This window comes from Aspergillus luchuensis, chromosome 6 (assembly GCF_016861625.1).
Source record: "Aspergillus luchuensis IFO 4308 DNA, chromosome 6, nearly complete sequence".
Lineage (NCBI taxonomy): Eukaryota > Fungi > Ascomycota > Eurotiomycetes > Eurotiales > Aspergillaceae > Aspergillus > Aspergillus luchuensis.
In genome coordinates, this window is record NC_054854.1 from 3,551,014 (window position 1) to 3,570,368 (window position 19,355).

Below are 19,355 nucleotides of genomic sequence, written 5' to 3' on the forward strand. Positions count from 1 at the left end.
AGATGTTGAGCAGAGGAAAGCTACAAAATGTGGTGAAAGCAAGGAGCGGGGTGACTTGCTGTTACATCACATGGTTTACTTGCACTAATATAGCTAGAACGATTTGATCGTCATGTCAGCAAATGTCTCGGTGTACTCAAAAAGCTAGCATGCAACCTCGTGGGTTCAACTAGGATAGTCACTAACTACAACATAGAAGGCGAGTGGGTATTATGTGGAGTAGTATGGCTGTTTACGAGACATAACAGGTGTACGAGCATCTCGTAATATGATTTTCTATTAGGCAAGGCAGCAATGTCATGGTTTTACATGCCTGCTGCCTGCTAGATTTAGGTGCGGAGGTAATCTGTCTCAACAGCTGTCAGAATGGCCCTTCTGTTGTCAAAGATCTACTAGATCATTCTAGATCGCTGCAATGATCTCCCGCAACAGCTCAACAAGTGATGTGATTTCTTGCTCTGTCTGATGTTAGTACTCCATCGTTGAAAGTAGGTATAAACTGACCAGTATTGTAATGTAGCATGCTAATCCGCACAACTCCATCTTCGACGTCTTCCAAGCCTATGATATCCTTGAGCAAGCGATGACTGTACATATGTCCGCTACGAAAGCCGAAAGGGCTTCTTTTCTCGACCTCCTCAACTAGCGCTTGGCTCTTGATGCCCTTCACGGTGAAGCTTATCACTGGAACTCGCAGGTCTTTGTTGGCGGAAGGCTCGCCGTGAATGGTTACAAGATCATTGCTTCTCAAAAAGTCCAGGAGAATCTCCTGCAGCTTCTCTTCGTAGGTGGCGATTTCGTCCCATGTGGCGGAGAAGTTAGAGCCGAAGTATTCCAAGACACGTGGGATGCTTTGTGTCAGCTCATAGTTGGCTGAAGCCAGGTTCAGCTTTAGGTCGAGGGTTTCCGTGGATTTGAAGTAATGGCACAGCGGATTTATCTGGTCATGGATTCGCGACGAGGCATAAAGCTGGGCAATGTGAGGACCATACACTTTGTACCACGAGAATGCCTGTCGCTGTTAGATCACAGTTTGCCTACACTCTAGTTTCACTCACGTAGAAGTCGACATCGAGATCCTTGACGTCGACTTGGCGGTGCGGAGCAAGCGCGACACCGTCAACGCAAAGGAGAGCCTATGTCTTATGAGATGATGATAGAATATATTAAGAATTGTCATATCATACCCTAGGAGCCTGATGCACGACCTTGGCAATCCCCTTTACGTTTGTGATGGATCCTGTGATATTGGAAGCATGCGGACAGGCAACGAGCCTTGTCTTCTCCGACATCAACTGCTTTAGCTCAGAAGGATCGCAGATAGGGTTCAGAGGGTCTGAAGCCCCCCACCACTTGACTGTAAGCCCCAAACGACGCGTGATCCTGTCCCACGGGGCAGAATTGGCCTCGTGATTCAGCTTGGACACGATCAGCTCGTCTCCTGGTTGGAAGTCTAGCACTGTAGAGAGGTTGTGCAGGAGCTGCGTTGTTGAGACACCCAGGCAGATCTGCATAGGTTAGCATTGTACATGGATGAATAGGTTTCCCATACCTCCTCAGGCTTCGCATTTATGAATTTTGCTGCAGCTTCGTAGCCGTGATCGTATGCGGCAGTTGAGACCTTGGAAGTATTGTAGGTTGCGCCCAATTGAACGTTGGTCTTCGAGAGATATGATGTCACACTGTACTTGGTTAGGAGGTTTTGCTAACAGCGAACAGCCGGGGGACATACGATTCGATCACTGTGTCCAACACCTGGCTGCCTCCTATATGCTGTTAGCAATTCCCCGTTTTCGATACTGGTGGGTAGGATGTAACCGACCTGCATTGTCCAGGAAAATCTGCTCCTGATTCAAGGCGGGGAAGCGGGAACGAGCCTGTGAGATGTTGAAAGACATGTTGAGTGGTACAGTTGGTAGGTGATGCAGTTGAACAAAATTGATGTTGTATGGGATGAACCGAGATGCCTCGTGGCAGCCTGAGGGGAATGGCAGCGAGAGGGGTAAACTGGCATCTCCACTCGCCCCATTCTTAGCTTTATCGCAACTTCGGGCGCGTCCGAGTACTCAGCAACATCCGATCTAGTAAGGGATGAATCTTTGAACCATCTGATTCCTCTCTGCTGCCTGCTAACAAACATGTTTATAGATTGCAGCACTCCTGGAAACGGAGACTACGCAAGCGGCACAATCACACCCAAGATGAAGCAGAATAAAGACAAGTCCCCAATTTGCAAACCAAGAAACTCGATGAATCATTATGTCTAATACAAAACCGCCTGGTAGCTCGCTTTATTCGCATACCGCAGCGAGCCAATCTCACATTCCATGCACCCTGAACCACGGTTCGATCGCAGAAGCTGTCGGTTGAGCCAGTGCCTGACGTCAGGTGGGAGGCCTCTTACTTTGCGTGATACTATAACCACTTATCAGACAAAAATGGCATCCTCTCGAGCACCCCGCTATTCATGTCTTATCGAATCTGGGCAGATAGTCTGTTCGGCGACGCATCCAATAGTAGGGCGGTGGCTATCGCAGCAGGGATGCTTATCATGCATCAGCTTATCTGGCTGGACCTAATGGGCTGCAGATCGTGATTGTCAGCCTGCAGCTTTCTTTCTCCAGCATTTAGACAGCGCAGCTTGTGCGACCGTATCCCTTACATCGATCTACCATATTGCTTTTTCGCTCCCGCGCCTCTGTAGCGGATGACTTGAACCCCTATCCACTTCATCTACCGCATCTCGGCGGCACCATACCTAATCATGAAGTTTAGACGGCCTCAGCTTCGAGTGCCGCAGTCGCGCTCTGCTTTTGCGGATGGAAGTGCTCGCTGGACCAATCTCGATCTCGATCCGGTTCCTTTTCATCGTCGACAATGGGGACCGCTCAGCTTCATCTGTACGTCGTCTCCTTCGTTTGTCTTGCCGTGCTGACGGATGTACAGCGTATTGGGTCTCCGACGCCTTTAATGCAGCTACATGGCAGTTTGCTAGCAGTATAATAGCAGTCGGACTTAGCTGGCGCGAATCACTCATAATCGTCGCGATTTCGTTCTTCATCATGTCTTTCGTCATCGCGGGCAACGGTGCTGTCGGTGCGATCTATCACATTCCGTTCCCGGTGATCTCACGGGCTAGCTGGGGATTCTGGGGATCATACGTCGCCATTGTCTCTCGGGTTATTTTGGCGCTGTTTTGGTTCGCAATTCAGAACGTCAACGGCGGCAACGCCGTGCGTGCCATGATTGGAGCTATCTGGCCTAGCTTCTTGAGGGTCAAGAACGAGATTCCTGAGGATCAGGGCATTACAACCAATGGCATGGTCGGATACTTTATCTTCTGGCTGTTTCAACTTCCGTTTCTCTGCATCCACCCGAACAAAGTGCGGTGGCTGTTTGTGGTCAAGTCCGTGCTTGTGCCGATCGCATGGATTGCGATTTTGATCTGGGCGTTCGTGGCAGAGGGAGGAGGGGCAATGTTCGAGCAGAAAGCGACTGTCTCGGGGTCACAGTACAGCTGGGTGTTTTTGGCGAGTATGACATCGGTCCTGGGGAACTATGCCACTCTTAGTGTGAATCAGTCCGACTTTTCTCGATACTCGCGTGTTACGGCAAAGTGGCAGCTTCTCTACGTCCCTATGCTGCCTATCGTGTTTACATTCATCTCGTTCATCGGCATTGCCGCCTCCTCAGCTGGCTACGCCAGATATGGCGGATCAGTCCCATGGGACCCAATCGAGCTAATCAGCCACTGGTCCAGCCGGGCATGTCGCTTTTTCGCAGCATTCTCATTCGCTCTGGCTTCTCTGGGTGTCAACATCTCCGCCAACTCGATCTCGGCAGCCAACGATCTGATGGCCCTGTTTCCAGGACACGTCAATTTGCGCCGAGGCCAGATCATCTGCGGTATTTTATCATGGGCTCTAGTGCCATGGAAGATCCTTGAGTCGGCGGACAGCTTCCTGAACTTCATGTCAGCGTATGCCATCTTCCTGGGACCGATCGCGGCTATCATGCTGTGGGACTTTTGGCTGCTGAAGCATGGAAAGTACGATACCCTGGCTCTGTACCAGCCAAACAACCCGGTGTATCGATACTCGAAATGGGGCGTGAACTGGCGCGCCATTGTGGCGTTTATTGTCGGTGTTGTGCCGAGTCTGCCAGGGCTGATCAACTCTGTCAATAGCAGTATCTCGGTTGGCGTGGGTATCCACCCGTATCAATTCGGATGGCTGCTGGGATTTGTGGGGACCAGCGTAGTGTATGTCGGGTTATCGTGGGTGTTTCCTGCCCGACATGCTATTATCGACAGGGCCGTGATGGCCGAAGAAATCTACGATGGACGCGAAGTTGACGGAGAATCCGAAGAAAAGTTGGACAACATGGACGAGAAGGCCAAAGTATAATACTTTTTGAAGCATATAGCCAGCAATATAACAAATCTATAACAATGCACCCATAACACACGTTTTAACAACAGAACCCATTACCAAACGCCGTAGCAACACAAGATAACACAACATGAAACAGCAAATCAGCTAAACCTCCCAATCCACCCCTCTGGCCTCCTTCAACACCTTACTCACAGCGGACGAAGCGCGCCCAACCTCCCCGCCATCCTGCCTCGCACTCTCCAACCCACGCTCAACCGGAACCAAAAACCGACCCTTAAACACCCGGAACCTCTCCTCCCTCGTCTCATACATCTCCCCTTCCTCATCTCTCGGCGCCCCAAACAAATTCAAATACACATACGGCTGCGCCGACTTGGGCACCATATGCACATCCGTCTGCACAATCGGGAACCCACCAACACCAGTCCCATTCCCACTCTCACCCTCACCATCCACCTCCATCTCATCATCATCCTCCCCAATCCCAGCCTCCAAAAACTCCGCCAACACGCCCAAAACCTTCACCATGGGCTTCCCCTTCGCGCCGGCCTTCCCAAACGCAGCCCGATTACTCGACCACTTCGAGCTCTCCTCGGTATGCCACCCCAGCACAGAGAGGAAGCAATTCAGCGTCTTGATCCATCCGCCCGCGCACGACACCACGGCCTCTCCGGCAATCTCCACCAGCCAGGAGAGGACGTCCACGGCCGTGACGCGGATGTCGGCGGCCAGATGCGTCATGCCGGCGCGCACGTACGGCATGAGGCTGGCGACGTGGTCTTCCACGTCGCTTGGGGGCAAGGTGCGGAGGAGCTTGAGGAGCTGGGTGCGCACGGTTGTGCTGGCGTCCAGGATTAGGGGGGAGAGGGTGGGGAGGAGGGTGCTTACGGGGATAGGGAGGGGTTGGGATGTGGGGGCGGAGGTGAGGTGGGTGGTTAGGTGCGCGAGGGAATCGCGGCGCTGAGTGTCGGATTTGGAGTTTAGGAGGGAGACGTGGTGGGTGAATTGGTGGGTGGTGCTGGGGGCGTGCAGGGTGAGGGATTGTTGGGTTAGGGTTATACCTATACCATACCTTTATTAAAAAGGATATCATCACGGGTGGAAAGGGTGTAAGTGGGGAAGGGAAGTTACTTTTGGATTTGAAGCTCGTGTCGGTGAAATTGTCTGGTTTGGCTTTGGCTTTGCCGACTTTGAGCTTGGGTTTCTGGTGATGGTTAGTTATGTTGGTTGGTTGGTGGGTATGAGAAGGGGGGGGGTTATGGATGGGGTTTACCTGGAAATCCTTCTGCTTCTCCTTCTTCTTTTTGGAGCTGGAGCCCATGGTTACAATGTATAGATCTCTGTGTGTTTCTGGGTAGGAAAGGTGTGTATATGTTGGATATGGGGTGATTGGGGCGTGGTTGCTGGTTCATGTTGTTGTATGAATGCGAGGAATTTTTATATGGTCACGTGTGTCATGTGATTCGGTGGATGTTATTGGTCAATGCATAGCTACACACCAGCTTATAGACAAGATATAATCTGATATTCTATATGTAGTAGGAAGCAACACTGCTGATGATTCAACTACGGCTATGTTGACCATTTACACTACATGTCAATACTCTACATTATGACATGGTACTGATCCTCACCTGCACCTTCCTACTACAAACACGAACACAGCACAACACACCACAGCACAACACACCTCTACACCACACTCACTCTACTATACTACCACTATCCTCACCATAACCACACTCACTATCAGATTAACAAAGACCAGCCCATCCACCTACCACTACTCCTCCCCCCAACAACCCAAACCCTCACCCTCCTGTCGACACTCTACCCACATCCACGAACACATGGCCCCAGAAACATCCTTCACCCAGTACCTACCTACCTCCGTCTCAATCAACTGGGTATAAACTCCATCACGAGATATATTTCGGTTTCTATGAGGATACACCCATAAGGAATGGGTACATGGTATTAACTAGTATATATTATATACTACTATCCTGACTCGCTAGATAAGTGTATGTATATCATTACTAACAATAACTAAGTAACTTAACTTAATTGAATGAATTATCTACTAGATACTCGGTCTGTCTATCGGCAGTCATACCTATATTCCATGGCTATATCCTCCACGGCGGGGGAAAATCTGGTATGTTTCCACTATCTTTCATCTTTCTGTCTTAGGTAGAATGCTAATGAAGATGCAATGGTAGATACGTTTCCCTGAGCGGTGGTATACTTCTCTCTGGTGTGGTGCAGGCTGTACGGTTTTGGTTAATGACTATGGAATCAAAAAGATGAATGAATGAGAAATGTCAGTTCAATTGAACCATCCTTAGACTACCTAGCTATTCATAATCACAATCAATCACAATCACAATCAAAGCAGAATAAAATCACTCTAAACAAGGAGATGCGCACTTCTGCCCGGTCCGAATTCTGAAACAAACAAACATAACACAATGAAATAAAATAAAAATCATCAAGAAATCAACAACAGCAGCACAGCAGAATGGACCGGACAGACGCGATTGTATCAAGCAAAAACACACAATAAAATCCTCCCGCTCATCCATCCCCTTCATTAGACATGTACTAAGCATCCCCAAGAACCGAAATCGCATCACTCATTAGACCTGCCGCCAGCCAGCGCAGACCATTACCTTGCATATTACCAACTCCTGCTCGTCTAGCGAGAACTCCTTTGCTGCGCGGTCATGTCTATCGTGGAACATCAGAAACAAGAAAAGATTCATCCCGTGAAACTTGTCTGCAAAGTTTACAGACTCATAGTCAGCCACTCCCATTCTTGGCTGGCTCCTTGCCCGCCCGCAATACTGTGGTTGGCCGGGTTGGCTGCCGCCGGGGGCATCGCCGGCGCCAGAGGCACCACCTTGGACCGTCCGCTCGCCGTGCTCGACTTGCTGGCTTCGTCGCCGCCCGCCTCCGCGTCCGTGGCCTTTTCCAGCCGACGCTGACGCTTCGGCGCCATCTGCACAGACGAGGTTCCCCGACTCTGCCCGGGAGAACTCGTCGTCGGGTTCGCCTTCGGAGGCGCCGCCGCGATGGGGACCATGCCTGCGGCTCTGCCCGACGTACTACCACCCGGCACCGCGGGCGGCGACTCCGACGACGTCGCACCACTCTGCGCCCGGCTCGACGTCGGCGTCGTGACCGTCGTCTGCTGCACCGAGTTCTTGCGGGCCGACTTCTTCGACGCGCGCGAAGTGCCCACCGCCAGGCTGTTGGCGCTGCTGCGGTTGCGCTTCTTGATCACGTCCGTCTTGAGCGACAGTGGCCGCACCACCCCGTGCAGCTTCAGGAACAGCCCGCAGGCGTTACACAGCGGCTGACCCTCAGGGTTACGCCGCCACAACGGGGTCGTCTGCGTGAAGCAGTTGGTACATGTGGTGGGGCCACTGCTCTGCTCACCGTTCTTCGAGCCACCCGGACTGGCCGGCCGAGACGGCACGGCACTGTTCAAGCCCGACTCTGGCGGTGTGTTGGGTGACGTGTGTGAAGTGTTGGCGTTCATGCTCTGCCGCAGCAGCTGTGCAGTATTAGGAGTCGACGTCGTCCGCGCAATCTTCTGCCGCCGGGGATCCTGCTCGCGGTTGCGCACCTCGCTGACCGAGGCGGCCGAACCATGCGTGCGTCCCAGACTGCCGCTCTGAGCCCACTCGCTGGGAGTCTCCATCATGTCGGCGGACCCGATCGTTACATGCTTGCGGTGCTGCGCGCTGAAGCCGGGCAGCGAGTGGAAAGAACCAGGGAACTGAGCATCCCACTGCATGCCACCGTTCATGTCCGCACCATCATCCAGATCACCAGGCATCGTCAATCCCGCACGGTCGGAAAACTGGTTACCATCATCATCTTCATTGTCCGAATCAGCGCCGAAGCTGAACATGGCTGCATGGGAAGCCCCAGTCGAGAAATCGTTGGGGTTGAGCACTTGAGTGGGATCGACGTGCTGAGGCTGAGGAATGAGATATCCCGGCGAGTGCATCGAAGACGAATGGTTGCCGGTGTGGTGCGACTGGTCCTGGTTCTGGTTGAACATATATCGCGGCTGCAGTGAGGCAGACAGGTTCGACGTGCGGTGCGAGACGTAGTTGGGGACCCGGCGCTGCGTGCGCGCATCCACGGATGGCATATCGAAGAACATTGAATGCTCACCATCATAGGCCGGCTGCGGTGTCGACGCAGTAGACTGGTATCCCGACGGCGGCGGGGAGAAGAAATCGGTCGAGTTGAGGGACGAGGCCACCGGCGTGTGCGCATACAGGTTGGCAAAGGGGTTGCCTGACGTCATGGGGGACTCGGTGGGAGAGAAGGTAAACTGGGTCTGGTAGGGACCGGCGGAAGTAAGGATCGGATCTTCACCCAGGCCGTAGGTATCCAGACCAAACGGCATGCCAGGTGAAGTGTGGTTGTGGTGGGAGGAATGGTTGTTGTTATGGTGCATCGCAAAAGCCGACGACGCATCCAGGGCGTAGTCAGGCACACCGCCCGACAAGTCCGGATCCTGAGCCAACATCGCGTTCGATACGGGCGGCACCTGGGGCGACGCCTCGGCCGGGCGTTTCCGGGTGGGCACCTGGAGGTTGAAGAACTGGCGCTCGTCGATGCTCGTCTTGCGCACCCGACGAGGCACGTAGCCGAACTCGCTGTTCTTTCGCAGGTCCTGGGGTGGGTGGGGGAACGAAGCGGGCACGGGCGTGGACTCAGCCACTTGGTCCTTGCGGGACTTGATCGGGATGGCTGCCGACGTTGACTCGCCTTTTGTGACTTGGGGAGATGGGTGATCGGACGGAGACTCGAAGGGAACAATGAAATCGTCGAGGTTCATAGGATCAGAGGTCAGGTCGGTGGAGAGAGAGGGATTTGCCGCGGTCGGCTCGCGATCAGTGAGACGCAGTTGAGCAATGCCACTAGGGCCGGAGACGCTGTTTCGAGCGGAGGCACTACTATTGACGCACGAAGTTCGATCAGCATTCCATCGAGCGACGGCAGGGGGGGAGGGAGGAACAGAGGATTGACGAGGCACTCCACCTACCGAGATTGCTGAGCACGTTCCCGTTCCTTGCGTTTCAAACTCATAGCCATCATCCGCCACGTCAGGTTCTCCATGCGCTCTTGGTTGGGTAACTGAGCTTTAGTCCTCGAGTACAACTTCCATATCTGGGTGGCTAATGGATCCTTTCGTTGCATCTCATCCGGACCATCAAATCCGGGGCGAGGCGTACCGACCTTCCATTCCGGAAACAGAGAGTCGTTCAGCAGACTGTCGGGGGCATTCGAGGAATCAGCAGGGCTGATTGGGGAGCCAAAGGAGAAGTCGTCAGAGAGTTGAGAGGAAGTCGGAGGGAAGTGGAGGGGGTTGTGGGAGGTGGTGGTGGAGGAGCGGCGGTCGGCGTCGGCGGAATCCTGGAGAGAAGTAAAGGCCGCGGGTTGCGTCGGTCGCACACCACCACCACTACTGCCTCCTCCCCCCAGGGTCAACCCGGACATGGTTGTCTGATTGGAGGAAGCCCTCAAGGGGGCACACGAAATAAAGGCGGAGAAAAGTAAAGGTAAGGTAGTAACAGAGAGACTGGAGTAGCGAGTCACCCCCCAAAAGAGAATAAATTAAATGAGGAAAAAAAGAAAGGAAAAATCGATGGAAGAAAAAAGGAAAAAGATAAGGGAGGTGCAGGACGAGAGATAGGGATGGAGGGGAGGGGAAAGACTGGGGAAAAGGCGAGAGGACGGCGAACGACCAGAGAGAGTCGACGGCGAAAGATAAGCGGCGAGGGAGGGAAAGAAGAGGAGGCCGGATTAAAGGGCGGAAAAGGAAGAGCGAAGGAAAGCGAATTGAGGCACGCCGCGCTCAATTGGCCGGTGGTCGCAGCACGAGGAATTCCAGGCTACCCGCCGTAAACGACCAGATTCAGCCAGACCCTGGACAATAATAATCAATCGGATATCTCCAAATTGGATGTATAGGTGGTCTCCGCTGTCTGTGTCTGTGTCTTGTTCTGTCTGTCTCGGAGGATCGCGGCGAGACAAGACTGGACTGTGTGGGAGGGGTTCGATCGTTTTCCCCCCAAAAGGATGGGGAAGGAAAGTCGAAAAAAAGAAAATAAATAAATCAAAAAGAAAACCAGAACTAATAAAGCGATCAAAAAAAGAAGAATCGAAAAAGAAGTAAGTTGAGAGTAAGCGCAATGTAGTAATGGTGGTTGTTGAAAGTCAAAACGAGGTGCAGTAGTAGCAAAGTAGTAGTAGCAGCAGCAGGACAACGGGAGCTAGGATCGGGAGCAGGTCAGTGGTGAGATCAACTAGTAGTCGCAAGTAGCAGCAAGTAGCAACGGCAGGAAATAGTAATAACAATAATAACAATAATAATAATCATAAATAATCATCATCATATCTCCTTTTTTTTCCTTTCTTTCTTTTTTTTTTTTTTTTCCTTCGTCCCTTCCCCTCCCTCCTCTCCAGATGCAAGTGGCTTGCATGGACTGCATTCCCCCCGGCTTTTCCTCTTCCTTTTCCCTTCTTTTCTTTTTCTTTTCCCCTTCCGTCTCTGCGGCGGGATCCGTCCGACAGGAAATCAAAAAATAAAATCGAATAATACAATCGAAATAAAAATGAAAAAAGACCAGAAGGTGTATGTGTGTGGATGTTGTTCAGGATGTGCGTACCTTTTAGAAAAATCCCTAGCCTTGCAGCTAATCCGTCCACGAGCAATCTCGCGGCGGGTAATTCTTTTCTTCTTGATGTCCGATTCCTTTTTTGTAATTTATATTCCTTTGTTGATCCTTTATTTTTATGCAGTTTTCCCCCTCTTATGGGAACCCAATGGATCAGATGGGGTTTTTGTTCCTCCTCGATGTGACGTAGAAGGGGGGGGGTGAGTAGTGAAGAGTGAGGAGGCGAATCCGAAGGAATGGGTGAGCGAGGATGTGAGGATGCAGGATGATGATGCTGATGGCTTGACCGGCGAGGGGGGGCTAGACCCTCCCGATGCACATGACGCGCTGGTAGGCTGACTTGAGAGAAGAAAAAGGCAATGTTAAAATGCAATCAATAACGGTACATCAAAAAAGAAAAAAGTATAAAAAATAATGATAGATAAAATGGGACAGATTCCAGCCGGAGGGAGATAAGAAAACAGACTGGGGAGGGGGCCCGGAGAAGAAATAAGAGGAGAGGGGAATAATAAAATGAGAGAGAGGAAGAGTAAGAGAGAGAGAGAGAGAGGGAGCGCAGCAACAGTCGTGGAGATGAATAATAATGCGATACCTTCTAGTAGTAGATGACGGAGCCGGAGAGTGGAAAGTGGACACCGGAAGTGGAGAGAAGGGCTGCAAGTCTAATCCAGTCAAGGTCGGGCCTTAATTATTACAAGAACAAGAGACAGTCAGTTGGTTGTCAGTCAAAAAGAAAAAAAAAGTTAACAGGAACAAGAACAGAAGAACTTTTGCCCCTCTCTTGTTTTTTTTTGTTTCCCTTTTTTTTCCTTTTCTTTTCTTTTCCTGTGAAGGAAGAAGTGAAGAATTGATTAGGGAAAAAGGGTATCACTCACTTCACTCAGTTTTAACAACTTTGTTGCTGCTGCTTCTTCTTTGAATCTCTTAAAGCCACCAACCTTTCATTCACAAGCCAGATGCCCGGTGGATGCTGTTGCCTCCATCCACGGGTGGGTTGGAGTTTCAGTGACCCAAGAACCAGTCACAATGCGCGAGGAACGTCCCTGCGCATCCACGCTGATTTGCCCGCCGGGATTCTGCCGGAATTTTTAGCTTCCCGCTGTAAGTAGCAGAACTGCGAAGTTTGGAACTGAATGAATGGTGAATGGGAATTCAACATTCACTGCAGCAACGACAACAACAATTCACGTCAATTCAATGTCCTGGAAGCAGTAACAACAAACCTGGAGTAACAATGGTATACATGATATATTATATACAATCCCCATTATGACCTCCAACCACCTCCAACTCATTGCCCCTCCTTTTTCCCCTGCTGCTTGTTGGGAATACGTTGTTTCCTTCCTACTATAGTACTAAGTAAGTACGCTTACTAGCTGCGTCTCTGCAGCTTGGTTCCATACCCATGTAATACCGTGACGGGCGGCCTGGCCAGTGACGCGGGTCGGGATGGGTTTTTGGCGTTTCTCGAAGCACTAAAGCTGCAGTAGCGCCGTCCGTTTAGATTAACCCATCCATGCTTCTCTTCTCGCATAGTACTAGTCTCCTCTCGAGACTTGCTCTCTCCTCCCTGATCATCCGTCTCGGAAACGATGGTGTGTTTGTTGGTCTAGTATAGTATGTCTGGCTGTCAGTCAGTCTACCTGACACGCACGACGGGTCGAGATCATCACGATACAGTCAACTAACTACTCTGTAGCTTGCTTTTCTCACCCCAAGACCCAAGACACGCACCATGACTAGTTAGACTCCCCATCCAGCAGAGGGATGCGACTAAAAAGATGGATGCAGCAGACCGATCCGGATCCTGATTCGGAGCCAGGAATTGGCCTGAATTCCCCCACCAATCATCGCCTGCCAAGCGACCGTAAGGGCCGACCGTCGCTGGCTTGTCGCAGTCATGCCCAGCCTATGGTAAAACAATCCGAGTCCTGAAAACCCCGACATAACTTACTTCCCAGTCGTGGTAGTCGGCTGCTGCTGCTACTGCTGCTCAATCTGATGTATACGAATTGTCTGTTCCAGGTGTTCGGGCCAGCGAGCTCCGCGACCCTCCTCGAGGATTAGGTTTCCTGTGCCACTCACTACTTAGTAGTACCGTAGATACCTCCCGTAGTCCTCGTCACAACCATCGACTCACCTCTGACACATCGCGCGCGCCAGTCCTGTTGGCTTCATACAAATCATCAATGTAATCAAGTATACTTCCACCGACTGATGGGCCTGGATGGACTGGGATTGTGATCAGCCGATGCTTCGCTTGACTAAAAAGCTTACCCCCCTATCGTCGGCCGAAATCCCATATAAAGCTGTTGTTATCGCTTGGGATAATGCGATCTGAGCGCACGATAGTCGCTCCCCTAGTCACTACCTTAACCCTGACCTTGTTGGAATCAAATCTATTAAGCCTGGACTGTGCGCTTGCATGCATGATCCATCTTTGGTCTGTCCCATCGGCCCGATGGTTAAATGACCGTGTCCACTTGGACGCTCCTGCAGGACAGCATACCGTGCACCCTTCCTCTCCGGAATGTCTGACACTGCGTAGCTGACCGGCGACCCCTTCCACACTTAGCAACGGGTCAGGGCCTGCTCCGCTCATCGGACCTCTTCTCCGGACGTAGGAGGAACAAGGACGACAGGCCAGCCACCACCAGTGAGCGAGCGCATCGTCCCGATGTCCTCGACGCTGGCACTAGCGGCGGGGCGGGACCTGTCCACCATCGGGCTGTCCGCCTGGCCGGACGACCCCCGAGCCCTCGAGTGATCCAATTCTCTCTCCGTCGCGTGGATGGAGACACACTTATGGGCCACCGTCAGGCACATGGCTGGCCACCGTCCATGCTGCTAGTCTGCGACACGAGACCGTCCAATTTAAGGTTGCTGTCCTCTTGCGGACACGGTGGACTCGAGCAGCCGTGTTGGCCAGCCCTCTGGAGGCAGGTTTCCGGGGAGGCCAGCCCGCGGACAAGGCGTCGTCGGACCAACTCTCCACCCTCATCTCGCAAAATGGAGAATTGGCCGCAGGCAGTAGAAGAAGGCCTAGGGGAAAACCCAAAGCAGGTACGAGACCGACCCTCGTAGGTTGGCAACCTTCCTCATCGTCAGGCTGTCTGGTTGGAGTCTACTTACTACGGGATGCTCACCGGAGCTGGCTTTCCCTATCTTACCCGATCCGCGTATGACCCGGTAATCCACTGCGGTATTGACAGTTTGGTCAGAGGCGTTTCAAGCGCGTAACAAGCATCGACTAAACCACCGCCTAGTAAGCATAGGCAGTACATTAGCAGGGCTAGCCACTGCTGCTACGAGTAATCCCTACAGCCTCATAGCTGCCTTTGTTCCACTCCCAGGTGCAGAGATATTAATCAGGGAGAAATCCACGATTCATCTTGATGCATGTGGATCCACCCATGGTTGCGGGGTCCCTTTGTTGCTCTGATTCAACCAGAGGATGAAGCTCTCCATCTCCTCCCACAGTTGTGCCTGCCCGCCCGACATGCTTCCTCTGAGTTGGGCCAGATCACTCGTTGGCCAGAACTATCCGATCCTGCAGCTGCAGTGCATAATGATGCAGTAGTCGGTTCACAGCCTCGTCCTGGCGCGTCGTCGTATTAACCGGCTTTAGCCCTGGGCCATGGTCAACGGTAATCATGACGGTAGTGTTCATCTGGCTCTTCTTCGGTACTAATCCCTATTTACTGCAACACTGGTGCGGGCGCCGCCCCGGGCAAAAGCACGGTGCAAGAGGCGTTTCCTAGTACTTTTAGAAACCCCTGCAAGTGGCAAGTCATAATAAGCAGTTAACAAATAACACGGCTGATGATCGAGGCGTATGAGATATTGCCAAGCCCAGACAAGGTTGTCCAGGGAAGCCGTTAGCCATCATCGTTGGCCGGAAAGAGTGGGTGTCCTGCCGGATGGATCATGGTATTGAGAAAAGGGCAACCGAGCACAGGACAGTCGCTTGGCCACTGCATGCCTGCACAGGCAGTAGATAGTGACCACAGTAAGCTGCCCCTTCTGTACGCGCCAGCATGAGTCGTTGATTGCTTCTGTACTGGTTCTCAAGCACGTTTCGGCCCCACGGGAGGAACAACCGCGAGGTCCACCGCACTAGTGCTCCATAATCACGGTCTCCCACGCTACCCACGATGTCCTGGAGATAACAGTCGCAGATAAGCAGATAAGCATGTAATGGACCTTGGTCATCGCGGCCAATGGCCGTCCGTCAATCGGGGTCATTTCGAAGCGATGGAGTACTTTCAAGATGCATGCCACGATTGCCGCTCCCAGTCGCCTGGCTCCAAAAGGACGACCAAGCTGGGGTAAGACCGACAAAAAACATTTGGTCAACAAAAGGATAAGAACCCGAAGCAAGCACAAGGTCAGCCAGCATGTGAAAGGGGAATATCAAGCGCAGCCAGTCATTGGTTTTGGGAGGTATATTGGGGCCGTGGCAAAAGCAATAGAGTTCGACGGGAATAGACAGGAGCCTTGGGAGGAAGGCAAAGCGGGCGAGTGGCGCCGTGCACGGATCCGGCTGACTCACCCGCCCGGCCTTAACTCCGTTGGCCGGAAAATGCCCATCGATCGACAGTATCCCAGCCTGTCTACCTCATGGTCCACGGCCACGCCCAATAAGGCCCGTTCCAACTTATTCCTATATTCTGTAATCATCATCAATAGTGTTGATAATTCGCATCTCCAGAACTCCTGAGCCAGCGCCACGCAAACCTTGAATAAGACGGGGTATGACTACTCCCTTTTGGTCCGGATGCAGCGACCAACTTCCGGCGGGACGCTTGAACAGGAAATCGGTCTTATGAAGCACAGATGCGTGCCTGAGCTAACCGGCCCAAGCAAGTACACCGTCTCTGTTAGTGTCTGGGATAGCTGTATCTTGTAGTTTCCCTCTGGCGAGCGGCAAATTGAGCTTCCAGCCTACCATAGTCGAACCTGTTCTTAAGGCCCCTCAACAATATCATTAGAATGTTAGTTTCAAGGGGTCGGCGTGAAAAATCCCGTATAGCACCAGAAGGTTGATCTCTTCGCATCATGCAATATCATAATCAGGCAACGTCACCGACCGACTGGACCAGCATACCGCGTCGCCGGGGACGATCTGAGACGTCATCACTAGGCGGAACGCACCCGGAAGACATCCGCCCCATATTCCGTGTCGACTATTGGGGTAGCCTTCACCCCATATTCCAGCCTCGGCAGATTTCCCATTTTCGTCTCCCACTCTGTCCCCAGTCTGTGGAAGGTTCAATAAGTCCTTCCTGTTTTGTTCAAATGTGGATCGAGGCGTCATGCGCCGCTGTCAGGCAGCATCAATCGGAAGACAGATAATAGTCATCAGAAATGCACCGGAGATGTCAATCATGAGCATAAAAGATTACATCCGACCAAAGTTGATAGCGAAAACATTCGTCTTCCGGCATATTCCTACCCCCCCACGCTAGGATCGATTCGATTTTCTCGCGGTTGGCGCGGGTGTGCCGGAAATTCAGACAATGCAATACAGCCTGAACCCCTGCAATGAGCTTTTCCCGCATCAAGTGTGCAGGAACTGTGGAAATAAGACGTGCCAGCATGCCTATGGAGGGTCGTCGTATGCTGAGAGGGAATGCCTGATGAAGCCTGACTGGTGCGGTCGAGAGAGTTTTGCGAAGATCAAATGCGACCGTGAAAGGAGGGTTGACTAGCAATGCAAGAAGGGAATGACTGCGCCGTCAAAGAGTGTCTGCATGTGCCAGTATCATGTCCCCTAGTTGCGAGTAAGTGTGTACATATACAAGAGATGCTAGCATGAACCGATGGGTCGGGACGGGGAGGACGTGGAGATAGTTTGGGGGTAGAATGGGGCACTAGAGTCAGCGTTAAAACTGGGCTTTACCCACAGTACACACACGGCTTCTCTTATATACCCATGGAATGAGGGCATCGTGAGAAAATAAAAGAGCTCAAATACTAGCCTTGTCTGCCATGTGCGACAAAAAGGGGGGAGAAAATGCCGAAGGAACAAGGAGGAACTGAAAAGCCAGCAGTTGCTGTCGACCACTTCGACTTCCAGTGTTTATATATGATCCACACAACTCCAGGAAAAGGCCTTCAGCGCCCAAAGGGGTTGACTGGCTTCTACTAACCGCATACAGCACCCCACAGGAGCGCGATAAGGCATCACAGGTGAATGGCGGTCAACCAGGTTCTCACTTGTCAGTCCCTGTCGCTGGGCGAAGAGATCAGAAGTCTCAGCCCAATGGGAGCAGCACCGGATTTTGTACTGGAGGAGCGCCCTCGGTCAGAACAGGGGCCCTCGCCGAGCATCGGCCAGGAGTCGCGATAATCATATTGATAACTATGCATGTTGTCGCCATCGAGACGCCCGGACAGCCTGGAGATAAGAGCCAGAAAAGCACAGACACGTCACGCCGTGGATGCTGAACCTGGTACCTTGAGCCTGCAATCATCATCAAAGCGGCAATCAGATTGCAGCATGACAGCTGTTATCAGCCCAGCTAATGCTGGCTATCAGGGCCGTTGATGATATTAATAAAGTGAGGCTGTTGCTCTCCGCATTATCGGACCCCAGACCGAACGATCGGTGGCGCGCACACACACACACCCCCATACCCACACTTCCACTCACACACAACACGCACTGATCACTTCTGAAAGGCCAGTGACTCATACCCGGTATACTCAAGTCCCGCAGAAGGCCACAGTGCAAAGCCCATATGAGTGTGAGCAGCGACACAGCATTCCTTCAACATGGTTCCGCTCCGGACACTATGTACTCTGACGAAATTCGATCCCCGACCGAGCTTATCAGGGGATCGTTATCACCTCGGAGCAAATATACTTTCTCCTGGTCTGCTCCGGTTTCATCCCGCCAGGTGTATCCGACAGTATGATAAGCAGTACTGCAGGATGCCCCTATCATTGGCAGTTCCGTCTGTGAAGGCGTTTATCAGTCAACCAAGCCCGAAAATCCGTTTGGTCCGGGGTTGTCATTCGGATGAACAATGGACGGCAAGCTATTGCTTAGGTGGCCTCTGTTCTTCTGATCGCCGTTGCAGCTAGCAAGGGTCGGGGAATCTTCCAATCACATCGTCAGTGTTTTACGGTGTTATCGACATGGTGCGGGAAAAGCAAACATACAAAAAGCAATTTGCCTGTGACGTATCTTCATGGGTAACATCAGCAGGATAGCAGACAACATGTAGTTCGGAATTGTGTGCTGTGAGGGTGAAGATGGTGTAGTAAAGAGTAAACTGGAGGGAGAGTTGACAACTGTAGTAGTAACTCTCTTCTACAAAAGGGCTCCTCGTGACCACCCTGTGCCTGCCTAATCGGGATGCGTCCAGATCGCGTCACACCGATGATGTCATTTCTGGTCTGGCTGGCGTCTTGAAGGATATGTTGTGATGGTAATAAGCAGAAATACTTCACGTAGAAGACAATAGAGTGCTGGGATGTTTGGGGTGTCAGTCGCACAAATCAATGCGGTGGCTACTGCGCGTCGACAAATGGGTCCATCTACAAATGGAATCTAGACCTGGGTGTATATCACACACATGTGACGGAACCTGGCTGTGATGTGTATGTACTGCGGAAATCTCGAGCCGCTTGTTCTCGTATCAAGTGTTTCCAGAAGAGATTTTTGTATATAAAGTTTGCGATGTGAAAGGACTGGCTGCAGAATAGATGCAATGATGGTACGTGAGAAGGTGATATGTGGAGAGATTACACGTTGAGATGATTCTAGAGCTAAAGGTGACTAATTGATCCTTAGATGCAGCGGATATTGCTGTTGTTGGCACTAACCATTGCGTTCTGGCTCCATTCTAGTTCCTCTCAGCGACTGCTGGCTAGTATTATGCATCTCCTACCGGTGTGACTGAGCAGAAAAAACATTATTTATCTGAGTGCAGCTACATCAAGGAGCCTAATAAAATGATATAAGAGCCACTCAAATGGGTACGGCATATTACAATTGCCATAGTAAGCCCAGGGAAGAGGCATACGCTATGAGATATGCGCCATAGACCAAAGGGGTTCTAATATACGCACGCAAGGAGTAGGGGGGAAACTGAAAGACCGTGTGGGATCTGCAGTGAACTAAGAGGCAGTTGTGTGCCGTTTTCTATTCATAATGATAGGGTACTAGAGGTAGAGGGTGGCTTATAGGGGAGTCTATGTCAATAAGAAAGCAACAAGCAAAAGCATAAACATGGCCACTTTCCTTCTA

At 51.7% G+C, this 19,355-nt stretch overlaps 5 protein-coding genes across 5 annotated transcripts; 1 reads left to right on the forward strand and 4 right to left on the reverse strand.

Moving 5' to 3' along the window:
- Window positions 1-402: 402 nt before the first annotated feature.
- On the reverse strand, window positions 403-1,898 carry AKAW2_61224A (putative aminotransferase; the record flags this gene model as incomplete). Its single annotated transcript, XM_041680792.1, has 7 exons — window positions 403-458; window positions 505-1,012; window positions 1,059-1,136; window positions 1,188-1,508; window positions 1,553-1,682; window positions 1,733-1,766; window positions 1,823-1,898. 7 exons carry the CDS (start codon window positions 1,896-1,898, stop codon window positions 403-405), a joined length of 1,203 nt encoding a protein of 400 aa, XP_041546721.1.
- An 866-nt stretch (window positions 1,899-2,764) lies between these two features.
- AKAW2_61222S (nucleobase cation symporter-1 family protein) lies at window positions 2,765-4,406 on the forward strand (the record flags this gene model as incomplete). The annotated part of the gene is made up of 2 exons (XM_041680793.1): window positions 2,765-2,900; window positions 2,947-4,406. The coding sequence occupies 2 exons, from the start codon at window positions 2,765-2,767 to the stop codon at window positions 4,404-4,406; spliced, it is 1,596 nt and encodes a 531-aa protein (XP_041546722.1).
- Window positions 4,407-4,538: 132 nt separating this feature from the next.
- On the reverse strand, window positions 4,539-5,715 carry IPI1 (IPI1/TEX10 family protein; the record flags this gene model as incomplete). Its single annotated transcript, XM_041680794.1, has 3 exons — window positions 4,539-5,455; window positions 5,526-5,598; window positions 5,668-5,715. 3 exons carry the CDS (start codon window positions 5,713-5,715, stop codon window positions 4,539-4,541), a joined length of 1,038 nt encoding a protein of 345 aa, XP_041546723.1.
- A 1,467-nt stretch (window positions 5,716-7,182) lies between these two features.
- AKAW2_61226A (uncharacterized protein) lies at window positions 7,183-9,917 on the reverse strand (the record flags this gene model as incomplete). The annotated part of the gene is made up of 2 exons (XM_041680795.1): window positions 7,183-9,373; window positions 9,463-9,917. 2 exons carry the CDS (start codon window positions 9,915-9,917, stop codon window positions 7,183-7,185), a joined length of 2,646 nt encoding a protein of 881 aa, XP_041546724.1.
- Window positions 9,918-13,696: 3,779 nt separating this feature from the next.
- AKAW2_61227A (uncharacterized protein) lies at window positions 13,697-13,924 on the reverse strand (the record flags this gene model as incomplete). The annotated part of the gene is made up of 1 exon (XM_041680796.1): window positions 13,697-13,924. The coding sequence occupies one exon, from the start codon at window positions 13,922-13,924 to the stop codon at window positions 13,697-13,699; it is 228 nt and encodes a 75-aa protein (XP_041546725.1).
- Between the last annotated feature and the right edge of the window lie 5,431 nt (window positions 13,925-19,355).